Below are 22171 nucleotides of genomic sequence, written 5' to 3' on the forward strand. Positions count from 1 at the left end.
TTTGTGTGTATGGAACATTTCTGAGATTTTTATTTCAGCTCATGGAACATGGGACCAACACTTTACATGTTGTGTTTTATATTTTGTTCAGTGTAAATAACTGCTGCAACTATATGAAGTGAGTGGCCTGGTTTTACTGCCTCATTATGGACAGTGAGGGAACCACATAGCCCTCCAACACAGACAAGGCTTGGCCCACTCAGCCTATAGTATCACAAAAATGAGGTATTTTGGAATGTTCACCTGAAATGGTTACTCTGGCAACGTGTTCGCCGCAAACAGAAGCCTTGTTGAACTCGCCTCTGATATATCTATTTTTTTCTAGACAATGAGTTTGGGCACAGTGTACTATTTTTGAGACTGAAAATTTTACAGGGAACAGTGGTTAAATACGAAACTTTCTAGAAGAAAAAGTTATTTTATACCTCCAGCCAATCGCAATCACTCTAACGAGACATATTGCAGACTTGTGGAAAAAGATGTTGGCCATCTCCTTAAGAATAAACAGGGATCCAAATCTTTCCATAATCTACCTAAGGATGAAAAACCAGCTTTGCTTGATTTACAATCCGATATGTCCTGCTGATAAGGGTGGGTTGGTTGTACTCATGGATAGGACAGTTTATGTACATGAGTGTCATAGACGGCTGCTTGACAACACCTTTTTACAAGAAACTCAGAAGTGACCCTACTTCCCAATTTCAGAATACTATCTTTACTGTCCTAGATGGTTATTTAAGTTCTGGTCAGATAACCAAAAAATAACATGATTTTTGGCTATTCAACACCCTAAAATTGCCACTTTCTATACTTTGCCGAAATTACATAAGAATGTTACAAAACCTCCAGGGTGCCCTATTAGTAGCAGGCGTTGATGCAGTGACGGCCCCTCTATCTACTTTAGTTGACTTTGTTATTAGACCACTTGCAGAACAGCTCCCCTCCTTTGTAAAGGACACCAGCAGTATGATCTCTGTCATTGAATCTCTTGATCCTCTCCCTGAGAATACCTTGTTAGTTACTTTTGATGTTGAGTCGTTATACACAAATATTCCACACGAGGGCGGTATTGAAGCTATGGAACATTTTCTTCTGCAACGTGACCCTAATGAACTACCTTCCAGTGCATGCATTTTAACATTGGCTGAAGTCGTACTCACACATAACTATTTCATGTTTCTAAATTATTTCTTTATTCAGACGAAGGGTACTGCTATGGGATCCCCCATGGCTCCTAACTATGCTAATTTGTATGTGGGTTTTCAATCCTCTCAAATGTTTTCTTGCCTAACATCATTATTTGGAAACGGTATATTGATGATATTTTTGTTCTATGGAGGGGTGATGTAAAACAGCTCCAGGCGTTCCATGCTATTCTTAACTCCTGTTCTGATCATTTGAGATTTACTATGCAATCTGATACACGTCAAATCAGTTTTCTTGATCTTCTGATCTTGTGTGAAGATAATGTTCTATACACTGATCTGTACAGGAAGCCTACTGATCGTAACAGTTTGTTGAGGGCTGATAGTTGTCACCCACTTCCCTTGAAAAATAGTTTGCCCTACAGCCTTTTCTGTCCAATCAAAATCATTTGCAAAAAAACATTTTTTTTATTTCACCTTTATTTAACCAGGTAGGCAAGTTGAGAACAAGTTCTCATTTACAATTGCGACCTGGCCAAGATAAAGCAAAGCAGTTCGACACACACAACGACAGAGTTACACATGGAGTAAAACAAACATACAGTCAATAATACAGTATAAACAAGTCTATATACGATGTGAGCAAATGAGGTGAGATAAGGGAGGTAAAGGCAAAAAAGGCCATGGTGGCAAAGTAAATACAATATCAAATCAAATTTATTTATATAGCCCTTTGTACATCAGCTGATATCTCAAAGTGCTGTACAGAAACCCAGCCTAAAACCCCAAACAGCAAGCAATGCAGGTGTAGAAGCAATATAGCAAGTAAAACACTGGAATGGTAGATTTGCAATGGAAGAATGTGCAAAGTAGAAATAAAAATAATGGGGTGCAAAGGAGCTAAATAAATAAATAAAATACAGTAGGGAAAGAGGTAGTTGTTTGGGCTAAATTATATGTCGGCTATGTACAGGTACAGTAATCTGTGAGCTGCTCTGACAGTTGGTGCTTAAAGCTAGTGAAGGAGATATGTGTTTCCAGTTTCAGAGATTTTTGTAGTTCGTTCCAGTCATTTGGCAGCAGAGAACTGGAAGGAGAGGCGGCCAAAGAAATAATTGGTTTTGGGGTGACCAGAGAGAGATACCTGCTGGAGCGTGTGCTACAGGTGGGAGATGCTATGGTGACCAGCGAGCTGAGATAAGGGGGGACTTTACCTAGCAGATGACATGGAGCCAGTGGGTTTGGCGATGAGTGTGAAGCGAGGGCCAGCCAACGAGAGCGTACAGGTCGCAATGGTGGGTAGTATATGGGGCTTTGGTGACAAAACGGATTGCACTGTGATAGACTGCATCCAATTTGTTGAGTAGGGTATTGGAGGCTATTTTGTAAATAACATCGCCAAAGTCGAGGATTGGTAGGATGGTCCGTTTTGCAAGGGTATGTTTGGCAGCATGAGTGAAGGATGCTTTGTTGCGAAATAGGAAGCCAATTCTAGATGTAACTTTGGATTGGAGATGTTTGATATGGGTCTGGAAGGAGAGTTTACAGTCTAACCAGACACCTAAGTATTTGTAGTTGTCCACGTGTTCTAAGTCAGAGCCGTCCAGAGTAGTGATGTTGGACAGGCGGGCAGGTGCAGGTAGCGATCGGTTGAAGAACATGCATTTAGTTTTACTTGTATTTAAGAGCAATTGGAGGCCACGGAAGGAGAGTTGTATTGCATTGAAGCTTGCCTGGAGGGTTGTTAACACAGTGTCCAAAGAAGGGCCAGAAGTATACAGAATGGTGTCGTCTGCGTAGAGGTGGATCAGAGACTCAGCAAGCAAGAGCGACCTCACAGAGAAGAGAGTCGGTCCAAGAATTGAACCCTGTGGCACCCCCATAGAGACTGCCAGAGGTCCGGACAGCAGACCCTCCGATTTGACACACTGAACTCTATCAGAGAAGTAGTTGGTGAACCAGGCGAGGCAATCATTTGAGAAACCAAGGCTGTCGAGTCTGCCGATGAGGATGTGGTGATTGACAGAGTCGAAAGCCTTTGCCAGATGAATGAATACGGCTGCACAGTAATGTTTCTTATCGATGGCGGTTAAGATATCGTTTAGGACCTTGAGCGTGGCAGAGGTGCACCCATGACCAGCTCTGAAACCAGATTGCATAGCAGAGAAGGTATGGTGAGATTCGAAATGGTCGGTAATCTGTTTGTTGACTTGGCTTTCGAAGACCGTAGAAAGGCATGGTAGGATAGATATAGGTCTGTAGCAGTTTGGGTGAAGAGTGTCCCCCCCTTTGAAGAGGGGGATGACCGCAGCTGCTTTCCAATCTTTGGGAATCTCAGACGACACGAAAGAGAGGTTGAACAGGCTAGTAATAGGGGTGGCAACAATTTCGGCAGATCATTTTAGAAAGATTGTCTAGCCCGGCTGATTTGTAGGGGTCCAGATTTTGCAGCTCTTTCAGAACATCAGCTGAACGGATTTGGGAGAAGGAGAAATGGGGAATGTTTGGGCGAATTGCTGTGGGGGGTGCAGTGCTGTTGACCGTGGTAGGAGTAGCCAGGTGGAAAGCATGGCCAGCCGTAGAAAAATGCTTATTGAAATTCTCAATTATGGTGGATTTATCAGTGGTGACAGTGTTTCCGATCTTCAGTGCAGTGGGCAGCTGGGAGGAGGTGTTCTTATTCTCCATGGACTTTACAGTGTCCCAGAACTTTTTTGAGTTAGTGTTGCAGGAAGCAAATTTCTGCTTGAAAAAGCTAGCCTTGGCTTTTCTAACTGCCTGTGTATAATAGTTTCTAGCTTCCCCGAACAGCTGCATATCACGGGGGCTGTTCGATGCTAATGCAGAATGCCATAGGATGTTTTTGTGTTGGTTAAGGGCAGTCAGGTCTGGGGAGAACCAAGGGCTTTATCTGTTCCTGGTTCTAAATTTCTTGAATGGGGCATGTTTATTTAAGATGGTTAGGAAGGCATTTAAAAAAATATATAAAAAAAAACAGATTTTGACAGAAATATGTCTGAGACGCAAAGAAAATTCAAGGAGAGGGGCTACAAAAATGATCAGATTAATATTGCCATTGACAAAATTCAAAACGAGACATGACCTTTTTCAAGGTCAGTCTCTCAAAAATACACATTGTTGTGTTCTAACTACCCGCTATTCAAAGCGTTCTGAACAAATTAAGGGAATTGTTCACAAACATTGGCACATTATCAGATTTTAGAGTCTCAGTAATGTGTTTTCGGACCTTCCCTTGGTCGTATTCTCGCGGGGCAGAAATCTCAGAGACCAATTGGTACACTCTGATTTACCACCCCAAGATATTCCTGAACAACGTCTATTTGCGCCCCTACTGGATGTAAATTACAAATGTAACGGCTGTGCTCAATGCAATGGCACTTATAAATGTAGATCCTTCAAACACCCACAAACAGGGAAATCGTTCCCAATCAAATGTGTTATCACGTGCTCCACTAAGGCAGTTATTTATCTTAGAACTTGTCCTTGTGGTAAAAATGATGTGGGTAAAACAAAGTGCAAATTAAATGTACCTATCTCAGAGCATCGTAGCACCGTTAGGTGTAAACTTTACTTACCCAGTTGCTGCCCACTTCTTGGAGTCAGGCCACTCCATTTCGTCTCTGCGTTATATTGGCATCGAACATGTCACCCTCCCTAGGAGAGGGGGTGACCTTGGTAATTTATTGTTAAAACGAGAGGCTGCCTGGATCTTTAACTTAAAGACCCTTGCTCCCTTCGGTCTCAATGTAGACTTTCTTGTGATTATTGTGACTTTGCCATTGTAATTGTTTGTAAGCTTTTGTAGTCAAATGAATTTATGATCGTATGCTATCCATTTGTTCTTTGTATGACATTTTAATATATGATAATTAACCAATGATATTAGGCCACTCTTGACCATGATTACAGACACCTGTCTTTTGACACTACATAAACGAGTCATCCCGCAGTGTTTGTGATTATACCCTGATGAAGACAGCTTGGCTGTCGAAATGTTGGTAATTACATTTTTGCATCTGAGCTCCTAGAGTGTGCGGCTCTCTAATTTTCAAGTTAAATACGAAACTTAACTTTTTTTTTTCTCAGGAAAGCGACAGTTTTTACGACTTGTTTAACTAGTGTGGCAGTCTAACTATTAAACTATTTTTCTTTTTGTATTTTTGTATTTATTTGACCTTAATGTTGGAGAGATCTGGCTCAAATTCAGCAGTACAGCATTCCCACCACGCACGCGCGCACACACACATACACTGTGAGGCCAGTTCATGAGTAATGTGAAGAGAATAGAAGTAGTAAGACTCGCACTTGGGTCAGTTGTGGGAAATACGAACAGAGATGGGGCACTAGCTGTTCTATCATCCATTTCCTCCTGATGGCAGCTTTGTGACGTCTAACATCCTCTCATCACTGTCTCAGGACAGGAACACGCGCGCAAACACTCTCAGAAATATTTTGGCTGGCTGGTCCCAGTTTGACACTAGACGCTGCTATTACTCTTCATTAGTGTGCTTTCTTCACATGAGTGGACACTCCTCCCTCACCCTCTGTATTCCCCCTAAACTCCTTCCTATCTCCTTTAGTTAGTTATTACTGACAGGCCTGCTCCTGTTGGAACAAACAGTTAGCAGTTAACACACACACCAATGTTCTGCAAGACCTTCAGCAGATTGTTAAATTGACATTTTAGGCTTTAGTTCTGCGTTATTGGCTTGGGTTCTTCTCAGTCACTTGACAGACCATGAGAATGTCCCTAAAAATAAATTAAATGTACTACATGGTCAAAGGTATGTGGACAACTGCTCATCAACCATATCATTCCAAAGTTGTGAGCATTTCATATGGATTTGGTCCCCCCTTTGCTGCTATAACCGCCTCCACTCTTCTGGGAAGGCTTTCCACTAGATGTTGGAACATTGCTGTGGGGACTGGCTTCCATTCAGCCACGAGCATTAGTGAAGTGGGGTACTGATGTTGGGCGATTAGGCCTTGCTCGCAGTCGGCATTCCAATTAATCCCAAATGTGTTCGATAGGGTTGAGGTCAGGGCTCTGTGCAGGCCAGTCAAGGTCTTCCACACCGATGTCAACAAACCATTTCTGTATGGACCTCGCTTTGTGCGCAGGGTCATTGTCATGCTGAAACAATAAAGGACCTTCCCCAAACTCTTGCCACAAAGCACAGAATCGTCTAGAATGTTATGGTATGCCGTTGCGTTAAGATTTCCCCTCACTGGGACTAAGAGGCCTAGCCCAAACCATGAAAAACAGCCCCCGACCATTATTCCTTCTCCACCAAACTTTACAATTGGCACTATGCATTGGGGCAGGTAGCGTTCTCCTGGAATCTGCCAAACCCAGACTTCCAGGTGGTGAAGCTTGATTCATCACTCCAGCGATTCCGTTTCCACTGCTCTATAGTCCAATGGCTGCGAGCTTAACACCTCTCCATCCGATGCTTGGCATTGCACATGTTGATCTTAGGCTTTTGTGCGGCTCCTCGGCCATGGAAACCGATTTCCTGAAGCTCCTAACAAACAGTCCTTGCACGGACATTGCTTCCAGAGGCAGTTTGGAACTCTGTAGTGAGTGTTGCAATCGAGGACAGATGATTTTTACATGCTTCACCACTCGGCAGTCCCATTCTGTGCGCTTGTGTGGCCTACCACTTCGCGGCTGAGCCGAGAACTGCTCCTAGAAGTTTCCTCTTCACAATAACAGCACTTAGAGTTGACCGGGGCAGATTTAGCAGGGCAGAAATTTGACAATCTGACTTGTTGGAAAGGCGGTGTTCTATGACTGACACTTTGAAATACATTGAGCTCTTCATTAAGGCCATTCTACTACCTTGTTTGGCTATGGAGATTGCATGGCTGTTTTCTCGATTTTATACACCCGTCAGCAACGGATGTGGCTGAAATAGCCTAATCCACAAATTTGAAGGGGTGTACACTTATGTTCCCTCTAATTTTTGGGGGTACTGAGCAAATTTCATGTTCGCTGAGCGCAAACTTGAAAGTTGTGAATATTCTGTGCAACTTCCAGCGTGCGCTTACTGTGAACACTGAGGCTGTACCTGCTTTAGGTTAGTTTTAACTGTGGCCAAGTAGGCTGTGGCTATTTAATCATAATATAAGCCTACCAGAGTGGCCTACCATCAAAAACAAGGGAGAAAATGCATCCCATAACATTTTAACGTGGAAATGGCTGTTTTGTAGTTCAGCTTACAATCGAGGAAAAGTGTAGTGTTTGTGTAGGCCTACATTCCATGAGACTTTTGAAAAAAAAATGCAGGGCTTGACATTAACCTGTGTATCCCCTTGTCCTTCAGTCAAGGAGGTGACTGAAAATGTTCTGTGTTGTTTGATTCAAGAAAACACATTACAAAGTTAAATGCATTATTATTCCCATACTATTATTACAGAGAATCAGACAAATTATGCTACCCTCTGTCTATTGGCTACTTTGCTTATTCAAGCCTGTCTCAAAATACAAAATTCTCCCTTTAAGACTAAAACAAATCTTTACCTGACTTGCTTTTCAAAGATTTCTAGAAATGTACATGTTTTGTGCTCTTGTAGGAAGAAATCACTCCCCACTCCTCACTAACTAGCAAAGGATATTAACGGAATGTGCACACATGGTTGTTTCATGCAGCTCTCGCTTTGTTCTCAAAACAAGCGCATCTAACTTAAGACCGCTCATAATGTAAACACAGTCCATTTCAAAGTAAATGGCAGAGATCCATATATGGCAATGGTCTATTTGCATATAAACCTACTGCAGCTCTTATTGGTTATGCCGCACCGGTCTGTGTGGAGTAGGGGCTGAGGCATGCGTGTCAATGCAATAGAAACATACTCTGATGTGTTCTGCCGACAACTAAGTCTTGTGTAATTTGTTTTGCATACTAATAAGTCTTGGATAGTTAGTTTTGTGTTCGTATGTTGCTTTGAAAGTGGCTAATATTGCATTGATTCTATCACAATTGCCACAGTAAAGGGAAATGTTGATTGTGTTAACAAACAGGGAAAACTCTAGAAAGTTGAGTGAAGTTCAATCTCGTGCTTCTCCGTGGGCAGATACTGTATTTCTGCACAGCAGTCTCGCCCCGTGCACCACACAGTTTAGAGGGAGCATTGATGTCCACATACTTTTGTGTGTGTATATATAGTGTATTTAACTCCAAGTTGAGAGCTGTAGTAAACCCATTCCTGTTGTGTGTCAGATTAAGAGCTGTGGTGTGGCGGTTCTGCTAGGATCAGAGGAATGCAGGGACCCACCCTCGTGTCATTAACTGACAAACATTACAGTTGATGTGGATTCTTGCCCCAATACTAACCCCCTCATCAAGCCCAGCTCTGTCATTTTGACTACCAACCAGATGGGCTAAGGGCTGGATTTCTGATTCAGACAAATGTAGAGTCAGATGCTATTTTTAAGAATCCCATCCATATCTACATTTCTGAGACGTTTTGACCCAGGTTCAATCCCTTCCTGTGGCATCACTTCCAGGTGGTGGAGAAGACCAATCCAACGGAGGCGGTGGGCGTGGTCTGTAAGGTCGACGGACGTTACCAGGTGGTAGAGTACAGCGAGATCACCTTGGCTACGGCTGAGAAGCGCAGCGCGGACGGACGGCTGATGTTCAATGCAGGAAACGTGGCCAATCACTTCTTCACCCTAGCCTTCCTCAGGGACATCGTCCAGTGAGTCTCAAACACACACAAACATTTATGCAAACACACAGCCACACACACCTCCATACAGTAAGTGAGTAATTACATGGTGAATGTGTATCCCTCATTAAGCAGGTATTTGAGATCATTACTTGCCTAGTGGGAGCCTCATAACCTGAGAGCTTAGTAGTGGCTTTGGACCTACCTGGTTTCTAATGAGCAGTGTCTGTCAGCTGATATATCCCTGGAAACATCGCAGTGATTTTAATGAATATCCAGAATCTAAGGTGAAGTAAATGAAAGGAGAAAAAGCTGAAGTTTAGTTTGGAAGTTTTTTTTTTTTTTTTTTCCTCTTCACTTTTAACAGTTAAAACCAAGTGCGTGTTTCAAATTTCCTGATCTCACTCTCTCTCTGCATCCACCTCTCTCTCTGCATCCCCCCTTTCAGTTCAATTCAAATGGGCTTGATTTGACATGGGAAACATATGTTTACATTGCCAAAGCAAGTGAAATAATCATTAAACAAAAGTAGGGCTGTCATCGACTAAAAAAAATCTTAGTTGACCAGGAGTCGTCTGTTCTTTTGACCAATCAATTGGTCAAACTTTTAAAACGTGTATATTTTTACATATATTGACACATTTGATGTGTTTTAAACAAATCAACCATATTCACTGAGCTTGTCTGATGCTTTAAGCACACTGTTTGATTAAATAATTAACACACAAATGGTTAGTGGGAGTCCGACAGCAATTGATTTGATTGTGCCGTAATAATAGTAATAACAATAAGTAGATCAAGAAAAAGGAGCATTATTATAATAATATTTTTCCAACAATTTGAAACCGTGTAAACAACACTACATAAATAATACCATGGAAGCTGTTCTGAGGGACAAAAAGTGTAAAGCCTTCATTACAGCAAAGAAATAAATAAAAACAGCCAAATTTGTGAAAATGTTTACTTGACATGTCGTTGTGAGGCTTGATGCTCATGGAATGAGTAGGCTATTAAAAATTCAAACAGGCAACAGAGGCAGGATTTGTCTTATTTCTGTAGATACAGTATATTGATTTATAAAGCCAGGCACATTTAACAGTTAGGTTATTGATTATAGACCTAATTAAGTTGTGATTTCCTCTCTCCTCACTTTTCGTAGAAAAGGCAATGGCAGTTTTCTCAGAAAAGGCAATGGCAGTTTTCTCATCTCCACATTCTGCTTCTGCCTCCACTGTATTGTTCTCAAGACCAATGTGCTGGTTAACTTTGCTATTATGCGCATAGCAACATTGTCTAGGAAAAGGCGCCAATTCAACAATGCACTGATGTGTTTCAGAACCGTAGACCGCTATCACTGTCCAACACGGGAGAAAGCGCTTTTGTTTTACCATTGTTCTTATGTAATATAACCATATACAATTTCAGTAGCACATGTCTTAGAGTGATGAACTGTACCATCCCCAGGGCCTCCACAATGGATTAGTCCACTCAAACAGATGCGAATCAGACAGGTGTCTTGTACACCACGATATTTGTATTTCATTCTTTTGCTACTGCTCGACTAAAGAAATCTCGACCAAACAATCTATGATGGTCTTTTACTGTCCCCAGCACAAGCTGCACCTGTGGAATGATATTGCTTTTTAATCAGCTTCTTGATATGCCACCTGTCAGATGGCTGGATTATCTTGGCAAATGAGAAATGCTCACTAACAGGGAAGTAAACACATTTGTGCACAAGTTGAAATGTTTTTTTGTGCGTATTTCTGGGATATTTTATTTCAGCTCATGAAACATGGGACTAACACGTTTGCTTTTATGTTTTTGTTCAGTCTAGGATTTCTATTTCTTTTTGCAATTTAGCAGCTATGAAACAAAACAGCAGAAATACTTTGAAAACAACTACTGCAGCCTTTTTCTGACCCCAACTCACATGTGCTCATACTTGACTTTTTACTATTTTTATTCAATGTGGGGCTCGCACTGTAGTGCCCTGCAACTTGACCAACCGCCAACGTGGCTGGTAATATAGACATTCTTACCTGCAATACCTAAATCTACCCGCATTTGGCAGGTGTTAATTGTATGCCCTGGATATGGGAGTTTATCAATGTTGGATTTGTTTTCAAATTCTTTGTTGGTCTCTAATATGGTCATATATTTGGCAGGAGATTAGCAAGTGCAGATCAGTTTCCACCTAATTTTGTGGACAGTGGGCACCTCCTGTCTTCTCTTGAGAGCCAGGTCTGCCTCTCTCATTAGCAAGGCTATGCCCACAGAGTCTGTACAGTCAAGGATTTTCTTATTTTTGGGTCAGTCAGTGGTCAGCCACTGTGTACTCTCAGTGGGGTCTTTGTTGTTCTCGCTCTCTCTCGCTCTCTGCATCCCCGTCTTTCTCTTACCCCCTTTCTCTCTCTCCGCCGTGGTTGGCCATGGTTTTGCAAGCTCGATCCAACTTAGCTATTTTGTTTATTTTTTACTTTATTTGCAGGGAATGTATCTGCTATAATTTCCTACAACCGACAATAACTTTTGATCATCAGATCGGCAGTTACTTACCTCAATTCTGACTTCTATTCATCTGGCCTGGGCTCTTTCTGTAATTCCTGTTAACCTGAAATGACACGACGTCAAGGTTCCAGTTTAACTTAAAAAATTGTCAAAATAATCAAAAAGTATTTTTAGTGCCGACTTCATGGATGCAAAAGTCAGCACAGTACAAGCAGTCAAAGCCAACTGTTTCTCCCTACCATCTAGACAGGCAGTATCTCGCAACTTGAAAGCGAACACTGCATCCGGGAGAACCATGTCGTACTTACGCATCCTATTGTACCTCTGTTCGAAATCAGTGATGTAGTCCGTCATAGCAACCGAAATATCTCTCGTAACACTGTCAAAGTTTGAATATGCCTCGTAGGCACGGTCTTTCTCTTCTTTAAGAAATACAGAATCCAGTGCTCTGATCAAAGTTCCCATACCGTCATCCTTGTTCAAATCCTCCAGGGATATTTCCAGTGCTGCATCTCTTTTTCTCGTCTAGATCAGTAACCCGTGTCCAGATTCCAAGTTCATTTTTCCAACTTTCATATGACCTCTTCTCGTCAGTGGCACATTGTAGTTGTTAGCCATCCTCTGCTACCAATGTTAACTCAAAATGACAACGACAAGGTTCCAGTTTAACAAAGTTTACTATACTATAAAGTAGCCATTCCACTCAAGGCTAGGTCCATCAACAACAAGACTCCCTGCGCAGGCGCACTCTTGACTGAGTGATAGCCCCGTAATAACAGAAATATAGGGATACTTAAAACATGAACTTAACAATTCCGACCATATTTTCGTTCTACCCAAGAGGGTCAGCCGACTTTATAGGCAGGAGTGGGGGATCCTGACGCGATTAAGGTCAAGGGAAAACCAGCCACCTCTTCCCTCCATTCTACTGGCCAATTGATAATAAAATGTGCAAGTTCTGCCTCTTAAAAAGATGAGAGGCCTGTAATTTTCATCATAGGTACACTTCAACTATGACAGACAAAATGAGAGAATTTCTGGCTCTCACAGACCTGTATCTTCATCTTTGAGGCTCCTCTGTCCTCCACTCGTTACCTGTATTAATGGCACCTGTTTGAACTTGTTATCAGTATAAAAGACACCTGTCCACAACCTCAAACAGTCACACTCCAAACTCCACTATGGCCAAGACCAAAGAGCTGTCAAAGGACACCAGAAACAAAATTATAGACCTGCAGCCGCTTGGTTTGAAGAAATCAACTGTTGGAGCAATTATTAGGAAATGGAAGACATATAAGACCACTGATAATCTCCACACAAGATCTCACCCCGTGGGGTCAAAATTATCACAAGAACGGTGAGCAAAAATCCCAGAACCACACGGGGGGACCTAGTGAATGACCTGCAGAGAGCTGGGACCAAAGTAACAAAGCCTACCATCAGTAACACACTACGCCGCCAGGGACTCAAATCCTGCAGTGCCAGACGTGTCCCCCTGCTTAAGCCAGTACATGTCCAGGCCTGTCTGAAGTTTGCTAGAGAGCATTTGGATGATCCAGGAGAAGATTAGGAGAATGTCATATGGTCAGATGAAACCAAAATATAACTTTTTGGTAAAAACTCAACTCGTCGTGTTTGGAGGACAAAGAATGCTGAGTTGCATCCAAAGAACACCATATCTACTGTGAAGCATGGGGGTGGAAACATCATGCTTTTGGGCTGTTTTTCTGCAAAGGGACCAGGACGACTGATCCGTGTAAAGGAAAGAATGAATGGGGCCATGTATCGTGAGATTTTGAGTGAAAACCTCCTTCCATCAGCAAGGGCATTGAAGATTAAACGTGGCTGGGTCTTTCAGCATGACAATGATCCCAAACACACCGCCCGGGCAACGAAGGAGTGGCTTCGTAAGAAGCATTTCAAGGTCCTGGAGTGGCCTAGCCAGTCTCCAGATCTCAACCCCATAGAAAATCTTTGGAGGGAGTTGAAAGTCCGTGTTGCCCAGCAACAGCCCCAAAACATCACTGTTCTAGAGGAGATCTGCATGGAGGAATGCGCCAAAATACCAACAACAGTGTGTGAGAACCTTGTAAAGACTTACAGAAAACGTCTGACCTCTGTCATTGCCAACAAAGGGTATATAACAAAGTATTGAGAAACTTTTGTTATTGACCAAATACATATTTTCCACCATAATTTGCTAATAAATTCATTAAAAATCCTACAATGTGATTTTCTGGATTTTTTTTCCCCTCATTTTGTCTGTCATAGTTGAAGTGTACCTATGATGAAAATTAAAGGCCTCTCATCTTTTTAAGTGGGAGAACTTGCACAATTGGTGGCTGACTAAATACTTTTTTGCCCCACTGTATGCTGCCGCTACTCTGTTTATCATATATCCTGATGCCTAGTCACCTCACATACAGCGCCTTCAGAAAGTATTCACACTACTTGACTTTTTCCAATGGTTTAATTTGAGATGTGTTTGTCACTGGTCTACACACAATACCCCATAATTTTTTTTTTTACAAATCAGTTGCTAATGATAGCTGAAATGTCGTGAATCAATAAGTATTCAACCCCTTTTGTTATGGCAAGCCTAAATAAGTTCAGGAGTAGACATTTGCTTAACAAGTCACAAGGCCTCTCTCTGTGTGTAATAATAGTGTTTTAACATGATTTTTTTTTTAATGACTACCTCATCTCTGTACCCCACACATACAATTATCTGTAAGGTCCCTCAGTCCAGCAGAGAATTTCAACATAGATTCAACCACAAAGCCTGGGGAGATTTTTCAATGCCTTGCAATTAAGGGCACATATTGGTAGATGGGTAAAAAATATATATTAAAAAATAACCAAACATTCAATATCCCTTTTGATCATGGTGAAGTTATTAATTACACTTGGGATGGTGTATCAATACACCCAGTCACTACAAAGATACAGGTGTCCTTCCTAACTCAGTTGCAGGATATGAAGGTAACTGCTCAGGGATTTCACAATGAGGCCAATGGTGACTTTTAAAACAGAGTTGAATGGCTGTGATAAGAGAGAACTAAGGATGGATCAACAACATTGTAGTTACTCCACAATACTAACCTAGTTGACAGAGTGAATAGAAGGGAGCCTATACAGAATAAAAAATATTCCAAAACATGCATCAAGGCACTAAAGTAATACTGCAAAAAATAGGGGTAAAGCAATTACATTTCTGTCCTTAATATGAAGTGTTGTGTGTTGTGCAAATCCAATAACACAATACCACTCTCCATATTTTCAAGCATAGTGGTGGTTGCATCATGTTATGGGTATGCTTGTAATCATTAAGGACTGGGGAGTTTTTCATGATAACAAATAAATGAAGTGGAGCTCCATTAAGCACAGGCAAAATCCTAGAGAAAAACCTGGATTATTCTGCTTTCCACCAGACACTGGGAGATAAATTCACCTTTCAACAGGACAATAACCTAAAACACAAGGCCAAATCTACAATGGAGTTGCTTACCAAGAAGACCGTGAATGTTCCTAAGTGGACCACAAACAGTTTTGACTTAAATCGTCTTTAAAATCTATGGCAAGACTTGAAAATGGTTGTGTATTAATGATCAACAACCAATTTGACAGAGCTTAAAGAATGTCTAAATATTGTACAATCCAGGTATTCAAAGCTCTTAGCGACTTACCCAGAAAGACAAACTGCTGTAATCGCTGCCGGTGATTCTAACATGTATTGACTCAGGGGTGTGAATACTTTTGTAAATTTGATATTTCTGTATTTCATTCTAAATAAATTTTCCAAATTGTCAAAAAACCTGTTTTCACTTTGTCGTTATGGGGTGTGTAGATGGGTAAAAATGTAATCCATTTCATATTTAGGCTTTAACATGACAAAATGTGGAATAATTTAAGGGGTATGAATACTTTCTGAAGGTACTATCTACCTTTTATCAATCCAGTATCTCTGCACATTGTAAATATGGTACAGGAACTGACTTTTAATATATGTGTGTGTGCGTGCGCTTACTTGTTTTTATTTCTCATGTGTTTTTGTTCTACCTTGTTGTTTTTGCATTACATTGTTATTAATTACTGCACTGTTGGCGTTAGAGCTCGCAAAAAAAGCCATTACTTGTGCATGTGACATTGAAACTTGAAACTCTCTCTCAGGACGTTTGAGCCTCAGCTGCAGCATCACGTGGCCCAGAAGAAAATCCTGTATGTGGACACGCAGGGACGGCTAATCAAACCCGACAAACCCAACGGGATTAAAATGGAAAAATTTGTCTTTGACATATTCCAGTTTGCCAAGTAAGTGCAGTGATTTTTCCAGCTGACTTTAGCATGTGTGGAGCTGGCTGCATTTCCCCTTAACCTGTGGAGAGGGAAGGGGGAGACACAGCCAGGCATCCGTTAGTAAGACCCAGGTTCTGACACCCAGATCTCTGGAGCCCCAGCTTCCATCCCCCATTTCCTTGCCAGGTTCCAGGACCTCAGACACCTAGCCCAAACCCCAGCTCCATAGCCACTGTCCCAGAGCCAGCCCAGCCCTCCTCCTCCGGCTGCTGGGGCCTGTGAGATGTAGGTTTTACGAGCTGCTCCAGTCTCTTTCTCAGCGGTTGATTCATGACATCACCTCTGTCATGTTGCTGCTTTTAGAACTTTACATGGAGTCAAAGGATTCCTCATTGCAATGAGGATGCAATTCTATGTGGCTCTATTTTAGAACTCTGCCATTCTCAGGTGGTTTTGATAAAGATGATAAATATGTTTTGTTGTTCAAGGGTGGGTTACCTTGGAAACGGTAGCACAAAAAATGCATTTTCACACTGGGTTTTGTATGTCTCAGGGCCTTTGTGGTGTATGAGGTTCTTCGTGAAGACGAGTTTTCTGCCCTGAAGAACGCCGACAGCCAGGACGGTAAAGACACGCCCACCACGGTGAAACACGCCCTCATGTCCCTGCATCACCGCTGGGTCCTCAATGCTGCAGGACACTTCATAGATGAGAACGGGACACGTGTGCCTGCTATACCCAGGTGAGAGACACACACACCAAACACACTCGCAGTGAATATACATTCTATTTATCTCTCCACCTGTTGTCACGTTCATCACCATATAGTCTCCCTGTCACACCTTTTCCACAATCCCACTTTTTCTCACAGTATCCCTCTCACGGTTCCCCTTAACCCTGTGTGTCCTGTGTAATGTTTTAATGTTTCCAGAGATGGACCTGCAGGATGTGGCACAGCTGATGTCAACCAGAAGTAACTATTTTCTGTGCTACTGACTGAGTTACTGCATGGTGACGGGGCTTTGGCTTTCACACAGTTGCTCACTGTAACCCACTGTCACACATACACCTGGGCTGTGTCTCAATTCTCTATACTGGCTTCCTCTGTCTCCTGTCCTACTTTCACCTGGTCAGTTTATTATCAGTGTGGGTGAAGGGAAGGAGAGGAAGGGACTAGTGTGTTGAGATGCAGCCTGGAGTTTAGCTGTACTAGGGCCCTGGTCAAAAGTCATAGTGAGGTCACAGGGTACCTGACCTGCCCACTGACTTGGTCTGCATGTGATTAGGTAAGTGTAGGCCAGTTTATCATCCTGTTGCTTTCACCAATCAAACCATCCTAGAGCAGTGATTATCTCGAGGGAGGGAGGGAGGGAGGGAGGGAGGGAGGGAGGGAGGGAGGGAGGGAGGGAGGGAGGGAGGGAGGGAGGGAGGGAGGGAGGGAGGGAGGGAGGGAGGGAGGGAGGGAGGGATGCATAAGATATTGGTGCAGGCCCTAGTGCTAACTGGGACAGTAGCTACTAACCCATGGAATGTGGAGCATGCTGGGTCATGGGTAATGGGCACTGGGCATGCTTTGCAATTGATTTTGAGGGGCCATTTCAGATCTGATGTTGGCCAGTTACCTGTGATTGTGACGGCAACACTAAATACATTTAAATCATTGTTCAAAGATTATGATTTAAAGTAGTGTATTCAACAGCCTTTTGAAAATATTTATTTCATTCATAAATGTTCATAAATGCTACTTAGTGGTGACATTAGATTGCAATAAGGTGTAATGGCTCTTTCTGTATGATATATGCTCTCTCCCAATCAATATAGACTTCATTCACTTTCACTTCAAACTGCCTACTTAGTCTTCCTGGACCCAGATGAAGCCTACTCCTGGACTAAATGGAATAGGGTTTATCTGGGTCCAGGAAAAAGGTCTAGAAGTCTCTGATGTGAACGCTTTAATGCTTTGCTCCAAACATCTAATCATCTAAGAACAGCTGGAGCAGAGAATCACACATCCAGCTGCCTCTTCTCTTTTCTTACTCCATACACAAGAGAAAAGCACTCAACCTTTCCTTCTCTCATTCCTTCCTCCTCTTCTTTTCCCCACAGTCTGAAGGATGGAACAGACCTGCCAATCAAATGTGAGATCTCCCCACTGGTGTCCTATGGTGGAGAGGTAAGGGGGAGAGACTTAACAGTAGGGACCTGTTCAAATATAAATAAATATTAAGAAGTGATTCCTGTTATAGTTACTTACTTCAGTTCAAATAGAAATAAATATTATAAAGTGATTCTTTGTTATAGTTACTTAATTCAGTTTTACCAGTGTTGTTGATATAATAGCCTGATGTCACTTCCTGTTGTGTTGCAGGGTTTAGAGGAGCTGGTGAGTGGGCGAGAGTTCCGCCCTACCCTGGTCATCGATGAAAGTGGAGCCCACGAACTGGTGAAGAATGGCTTGTGAGGGATGGAAAATGGAGGGAAGGAGGGAGAGAGCGAGTGAGCAAAAAACAGATGAGCCAAAGACCTATTTCCACTCCCTCTCCTCCTCCCTACAACTGAAAGAAACTGTGACGTTAGTTTCTGTGCAATAATGCTGCGTTCATTTGCTTTCCTAAATAATTGAAACACAATGCATTTCCAACATCCCAAAACAAGCTTCTTAATTGGAATTATAAGTGGGAAAACCCGTACTATAACTCAGTACCATGAGATCCAACCCCCAGTTGGAATGTTTTCCAAATGTTTGTTTTTTTCCTGAGGAGCACGTGGCCGCAGCACAGGATGAAGGACAGAAGCCGTGTGGGGCTGAATGAAGCAGTCTGAAGATCAAGCTATTTATTTTGCTTAAGTCCAATATTTTTATCTGTCTTGTAGATGGAAATTACCACCTATGCATTTTACCAAGTGATTTGTACATACAGATACAAATAGAGATAGGTATAGCAATTGTAGTCAGATGAACCTGATATAAATGATTGATTTATTATTAACATGTAATGTTGGTTCATGGAAAGTTTTTTTAATGATAACTGGGTTGCATAGCACACTACTGCTAGTATTCTGCCTGATTGGCTTCCAAATGACGCTGTTCACATAAGAATTGTTTTCCATTTTCTTTATTAAAGAAATATCCAATTTGAAGAGGTATGAGTCTTCTTTGATTAAACATAAGGTTAGCATGGTGTGTGTGCGTGCACCTGTGTGTGCGTAGTTGTCTGCACGTGCGCACCCTGTGTGTAGATTTGTCGGTCCTTTGTGTGATGGGTGTGTCTTTTGCATTAGAAGTCCTGGTGTGTTGAATCAGAGTTTCCAGCAAGCAGCACATGGTTTGTGTTTTAAGATGGGCCATAGTGAGCATGCTACACTTACTGCTGCAGCCACTCGGGAAATCTACTCTGTGGCTGCTAACTGTCTCTCCCTCTGTCTGTCTCTGTCTCTCACACACAAACAATCCTCTCACTTTCTATTGCTGACTTTCTCCTTTTTTCTTCTCCTTTCCCTTTCATTTGCTCTCACTCCCGCTTCTATCTCTGACAGAAGGTATTGCAGTGACCGAGGGATATGCTTACGTAACACTTTTATAAAGGATACCTCAATGTAAAGTGTAAATGTTGAATTTACTGAGGTAAATTACCTTGCTGTATTTTGTAGAATGTTATATTTCTTCAGGCAGATATGAAACATGGCCATGTGCATCGATAGAGTTTTAGCACACTGGACTGTCCTTAGCTGGACTACTGTAGAGCGTGCTTTCCTCACTAAGCCACACCATGCTTTTCCATCATGAAGGAAGGGGTGCATTTAAAGGGTAATTCCACCCCCTTATCATTATTTGATACGTTGATCCTTACCTTCTTAATCCTCATTATCCCTTTTATTTCCTGAGTCTGATGTTTTAGTCCACATCAGCTATGGAACACTGGTGGTGATATTGTCATCAGGTGGTGACTGTCCTTACTCATCACTAAGGTGAATTCATTCTGTGGTCCTAGTGTTATCAATGTATAAAAGTGCTTCATGAATTGTAAGTATCTGTGTACTTGCAGTGCGTACTCGCTGGCCTACACACAGTACCCCATAATAAAGAAAAGCTGAAATGTCTTGAGTCAATAAGTATTCAAGCCCTTTGTTATTGCAAGTCTAAATAAATGAATGAGTTTGCTTAACAAGTCTCATGTTGCATTTACTCACTCTGTGTGCAATAATAGTGTTTTTTCCTTTAATGACTACCTCATCTATGTACCCCACACATACAATTATCTGTAAGGTCCCTCAGTCGAGCAGTGAATTTCAACACTGATTGAACCACAAAGACCAGGGAGATTTTCCTATGCCTCGCAAAGGTCACCTATTGGTAAATCGGTCAAAAATGTTTTTGTAAAACAAGTTATTAATTACACTTTGGATAGTGTACCAATACACCCAGTCACTACAAAGATACAGGTGTCCTTTCTAACTCCGTTGCAGGAGAGGAAGGAAACTGCTCAAGGATTTCAATATGAGGCCAATGGGGACTTTAAAACAGTTAGAGTGTAATGGCTGTGATAAGAGAGAACTGAGGATGGATCAACAACATTGTAGTTACTCCGCAATACTAATCTAGTTGAAAAGAAGAAAGCCTGTGCATCCTGTTTGCAACAAGGCACTAAATTAATACTGCAAAAAAATTGGCAAAGCAATTCACTTTTTGTCCTGAATACAAAGTGTTATGTTTTGGGCAAATCCAATAAAACACATTACTAAGTCCCACTCTCCATATTTTCAAGCATAGTGGTGGCTTGTTTGTGTTATGGGTATGATTGTAATCGTTCAGCACTAGAACGTTTTTCAGGATAAAAAAAGAAAGAATGTAGTTAAGCATAGCCAGAATCCTAGAAAACCTGGTTCAGTAAGCTTTTCACCAGACACTGGGAGATTAATTCACACTAAAACACAAGGCAAAATCTACACTGGAGTTGCTTACCAAGAAGACGGACAGTGAATGTTCCTGAGTGGCCGAGTTACAGTTTTGACTGAAAATCTATGGCAAGACCTTAAAATGGTTGTCTAGCCATGATCAACAACCACTTTGACAGAGCTTGAAGGATTTTGAATAGAATAATGGTCAAATGTTGCACAATCCAGGGTTGAAAAGCTCATAGAGAAAATCCCATAAAGACTCACAGCTCTAATTACTGCCAAAGGTCCTTCAACAAAGTATTGACTCAGGGGTGTGAATACTTACGTAAACGAGATATTTCTGTATTTAATTTTCAAAAAATGTGCAAACGTTTCCAAAAACATGTTTTCACTTTGTCATTATGAGGTATTGTGTGTAGATGGGTGAGAACATACTTAAGCCATTTTTAATTCAGGCTTTAACACAACAAAATGTGGAATTATTCAAGGGGTATGAACCATTTCTGAAGGCACTGTATTTGTCAACAGTATCAAATGTAATTTCTTCCACACAACAAGAATATGCAACGTTGAATTTACGTTTTTTTGCTTAATGAATTATTGCTGCCGTGAATTAAAGTGGTTTCATCGCTCCCTCAGGCTATCAAAATAACTTTCTCCTCCAGGAGAAAAAAGCATTCTGATTGGGTACTGGGCTCTGACTTAATTGAAACCTTATTTGTAGCATGTGAAATTCTGGGACTTTGGCATGCCCCCAAGAATTCTCAGAATGTGATTCCCCCTCTTTCTCTGCCTCCGCTCCAAGCTCCGTTTTATTATTTTTTTCAAGTGTCTTGCATCAGCCCAGTGAGTATGAGAGGGAACTGAGCGGAGCGAGGAAGAAAAGATCGAAAAGGCTTGGATTCTGACAGAACTGGAGACACGGATACTCACTGGAATACTCCACCGCTTCCTCTGAACAAATGGTTTGAAAGGACAAAACTCTTTAAAAGTACGTTTCAAACTTTTTCTCAAAAATAACCATTTTTTAAATGTGTTTCAAGGGTGAAGGGTTCCACTGGAAGCTATAGTGATACTTTTGCTTTCTTAGAATTGTGTCAGTACCTCTAGGTGTCTCAGCGTGTTTATAGTCTAGTTATGAACCCAATATCCCGGTTTTTCTTGAGTGAGAGAGAGCTACTGTTTACATGGCAGACTAGAATAGAGGATAGCAGAGAGATGAGATGCAGCCTATCTCAGATCCACACTTCACTGTGTAAAGCACCGCTGCAATCCAGCTGCCATTTACACTCATACTGTATTAAACGGTGTCTAGTTTGATTTAAAACGACATCTCTTTAAAAATGTTGACTGCAAAAATATGTTGTGCTTCCCCATTGATAGAGGGATATTGTAAGTCTTTTTTTATTGTCTGGAGAAGCAGCAGTGGAACTAATGCAGAAATAGCTTGAGGCTTTTTCACTTTCGTGCATCGAGTTCAAACCCCAGAGAGAATTTGTTGTGCTTTGTTTTTCTGGACATTTGTTTACTGTGTTATGGAAAAGTTGAGCAACAGTAGACCACTTGAGTTCCTGGCCCTGATACGTTATTTTGGCTTGGTATTATCATACATACCATGCATCTTT

The 22171-nt window shown here is 41.7% G+C and overlaps 2 protein-coding genes across 8 annotated transcripts in view; both read left to right on the forward strand.

Annotated features, from left to right (window-relative positions):
- LOC109902730 (UDP-N-acetylhexosamine pyrophosphorylase) overlaps positions 1 to 18788 on the forward strand; it is a 42839-nt gene extending 24051 nt beyond the window's left edge. For 2 of the 4 annotated variants that reach the window (XM_020499334.2, XM_020499335.2), the window contains 6 exons: positions 8677 to 8870; positions 15522 to 15662; positions 16201 to 16389; positions 16579 to 16620; positions 17754 to 17820; positions 18016 to 18788. In XM_020499334.2, the coding sequence (XP_020354923.1) occupies positions 8677 to 8870; positions 15522 to 15662; positions 16201 to 16389; positions 16579 to 16620; positions 17754 to 17820; positions 18016 to 18108 (726 nt within the window). In that variant the 3' untranslated portion in view covers positions 18109 to 18788. The remainder of the gene's footprint in view (positions 1 to 8676; positions 8871 to 15521; positions 15663 to 16200; positions 16390 to 16578; positions 16621 to 17753; positions 17821 to 18015) is intronic. The other 2 variants (XM_020499336.2, XM_031785788.1) reach the window with 1 other exon arrangement.
- Positions 18789 to 21302: 2514 nt separating this feature from the next.
- Positions 21303 to 22171, forward strand: part of LOC109902729 (discoidin domain-containing receptor 2) — a 48951-nt gene continuing 48082 nt past the window's right edge. For all 4 annotated transcript variants that reach the window (XM_020499331.2, XM_020499333.2, XM_020499332.2 and 1 more), the window contains exon 1: positions 21303 to 21537. The gene's annotated coding sequence lies outside the window, so the exon portion shown is untranslated. The remainder of the gene's footprint in view (positions 21538 to 22171) is intronic.

The sequence above is a fragment of the Oncorhynchus kisutch genome, linkage group LG13, assembly GCF_002021735.2.
Source record: "Oncorhynchus kisutch isolate 150728-3 linkage group LG13, Okis_V2, whole genome shotgun sequence".
NCBI classification, from domain to species: domain Eukaryota; kingdom Metazoa; phylum Chordata; class Actinopteri; order Salmoniformes; family Salmonidae; genus Oncorhynchus; species Oncorhynchus kisutch.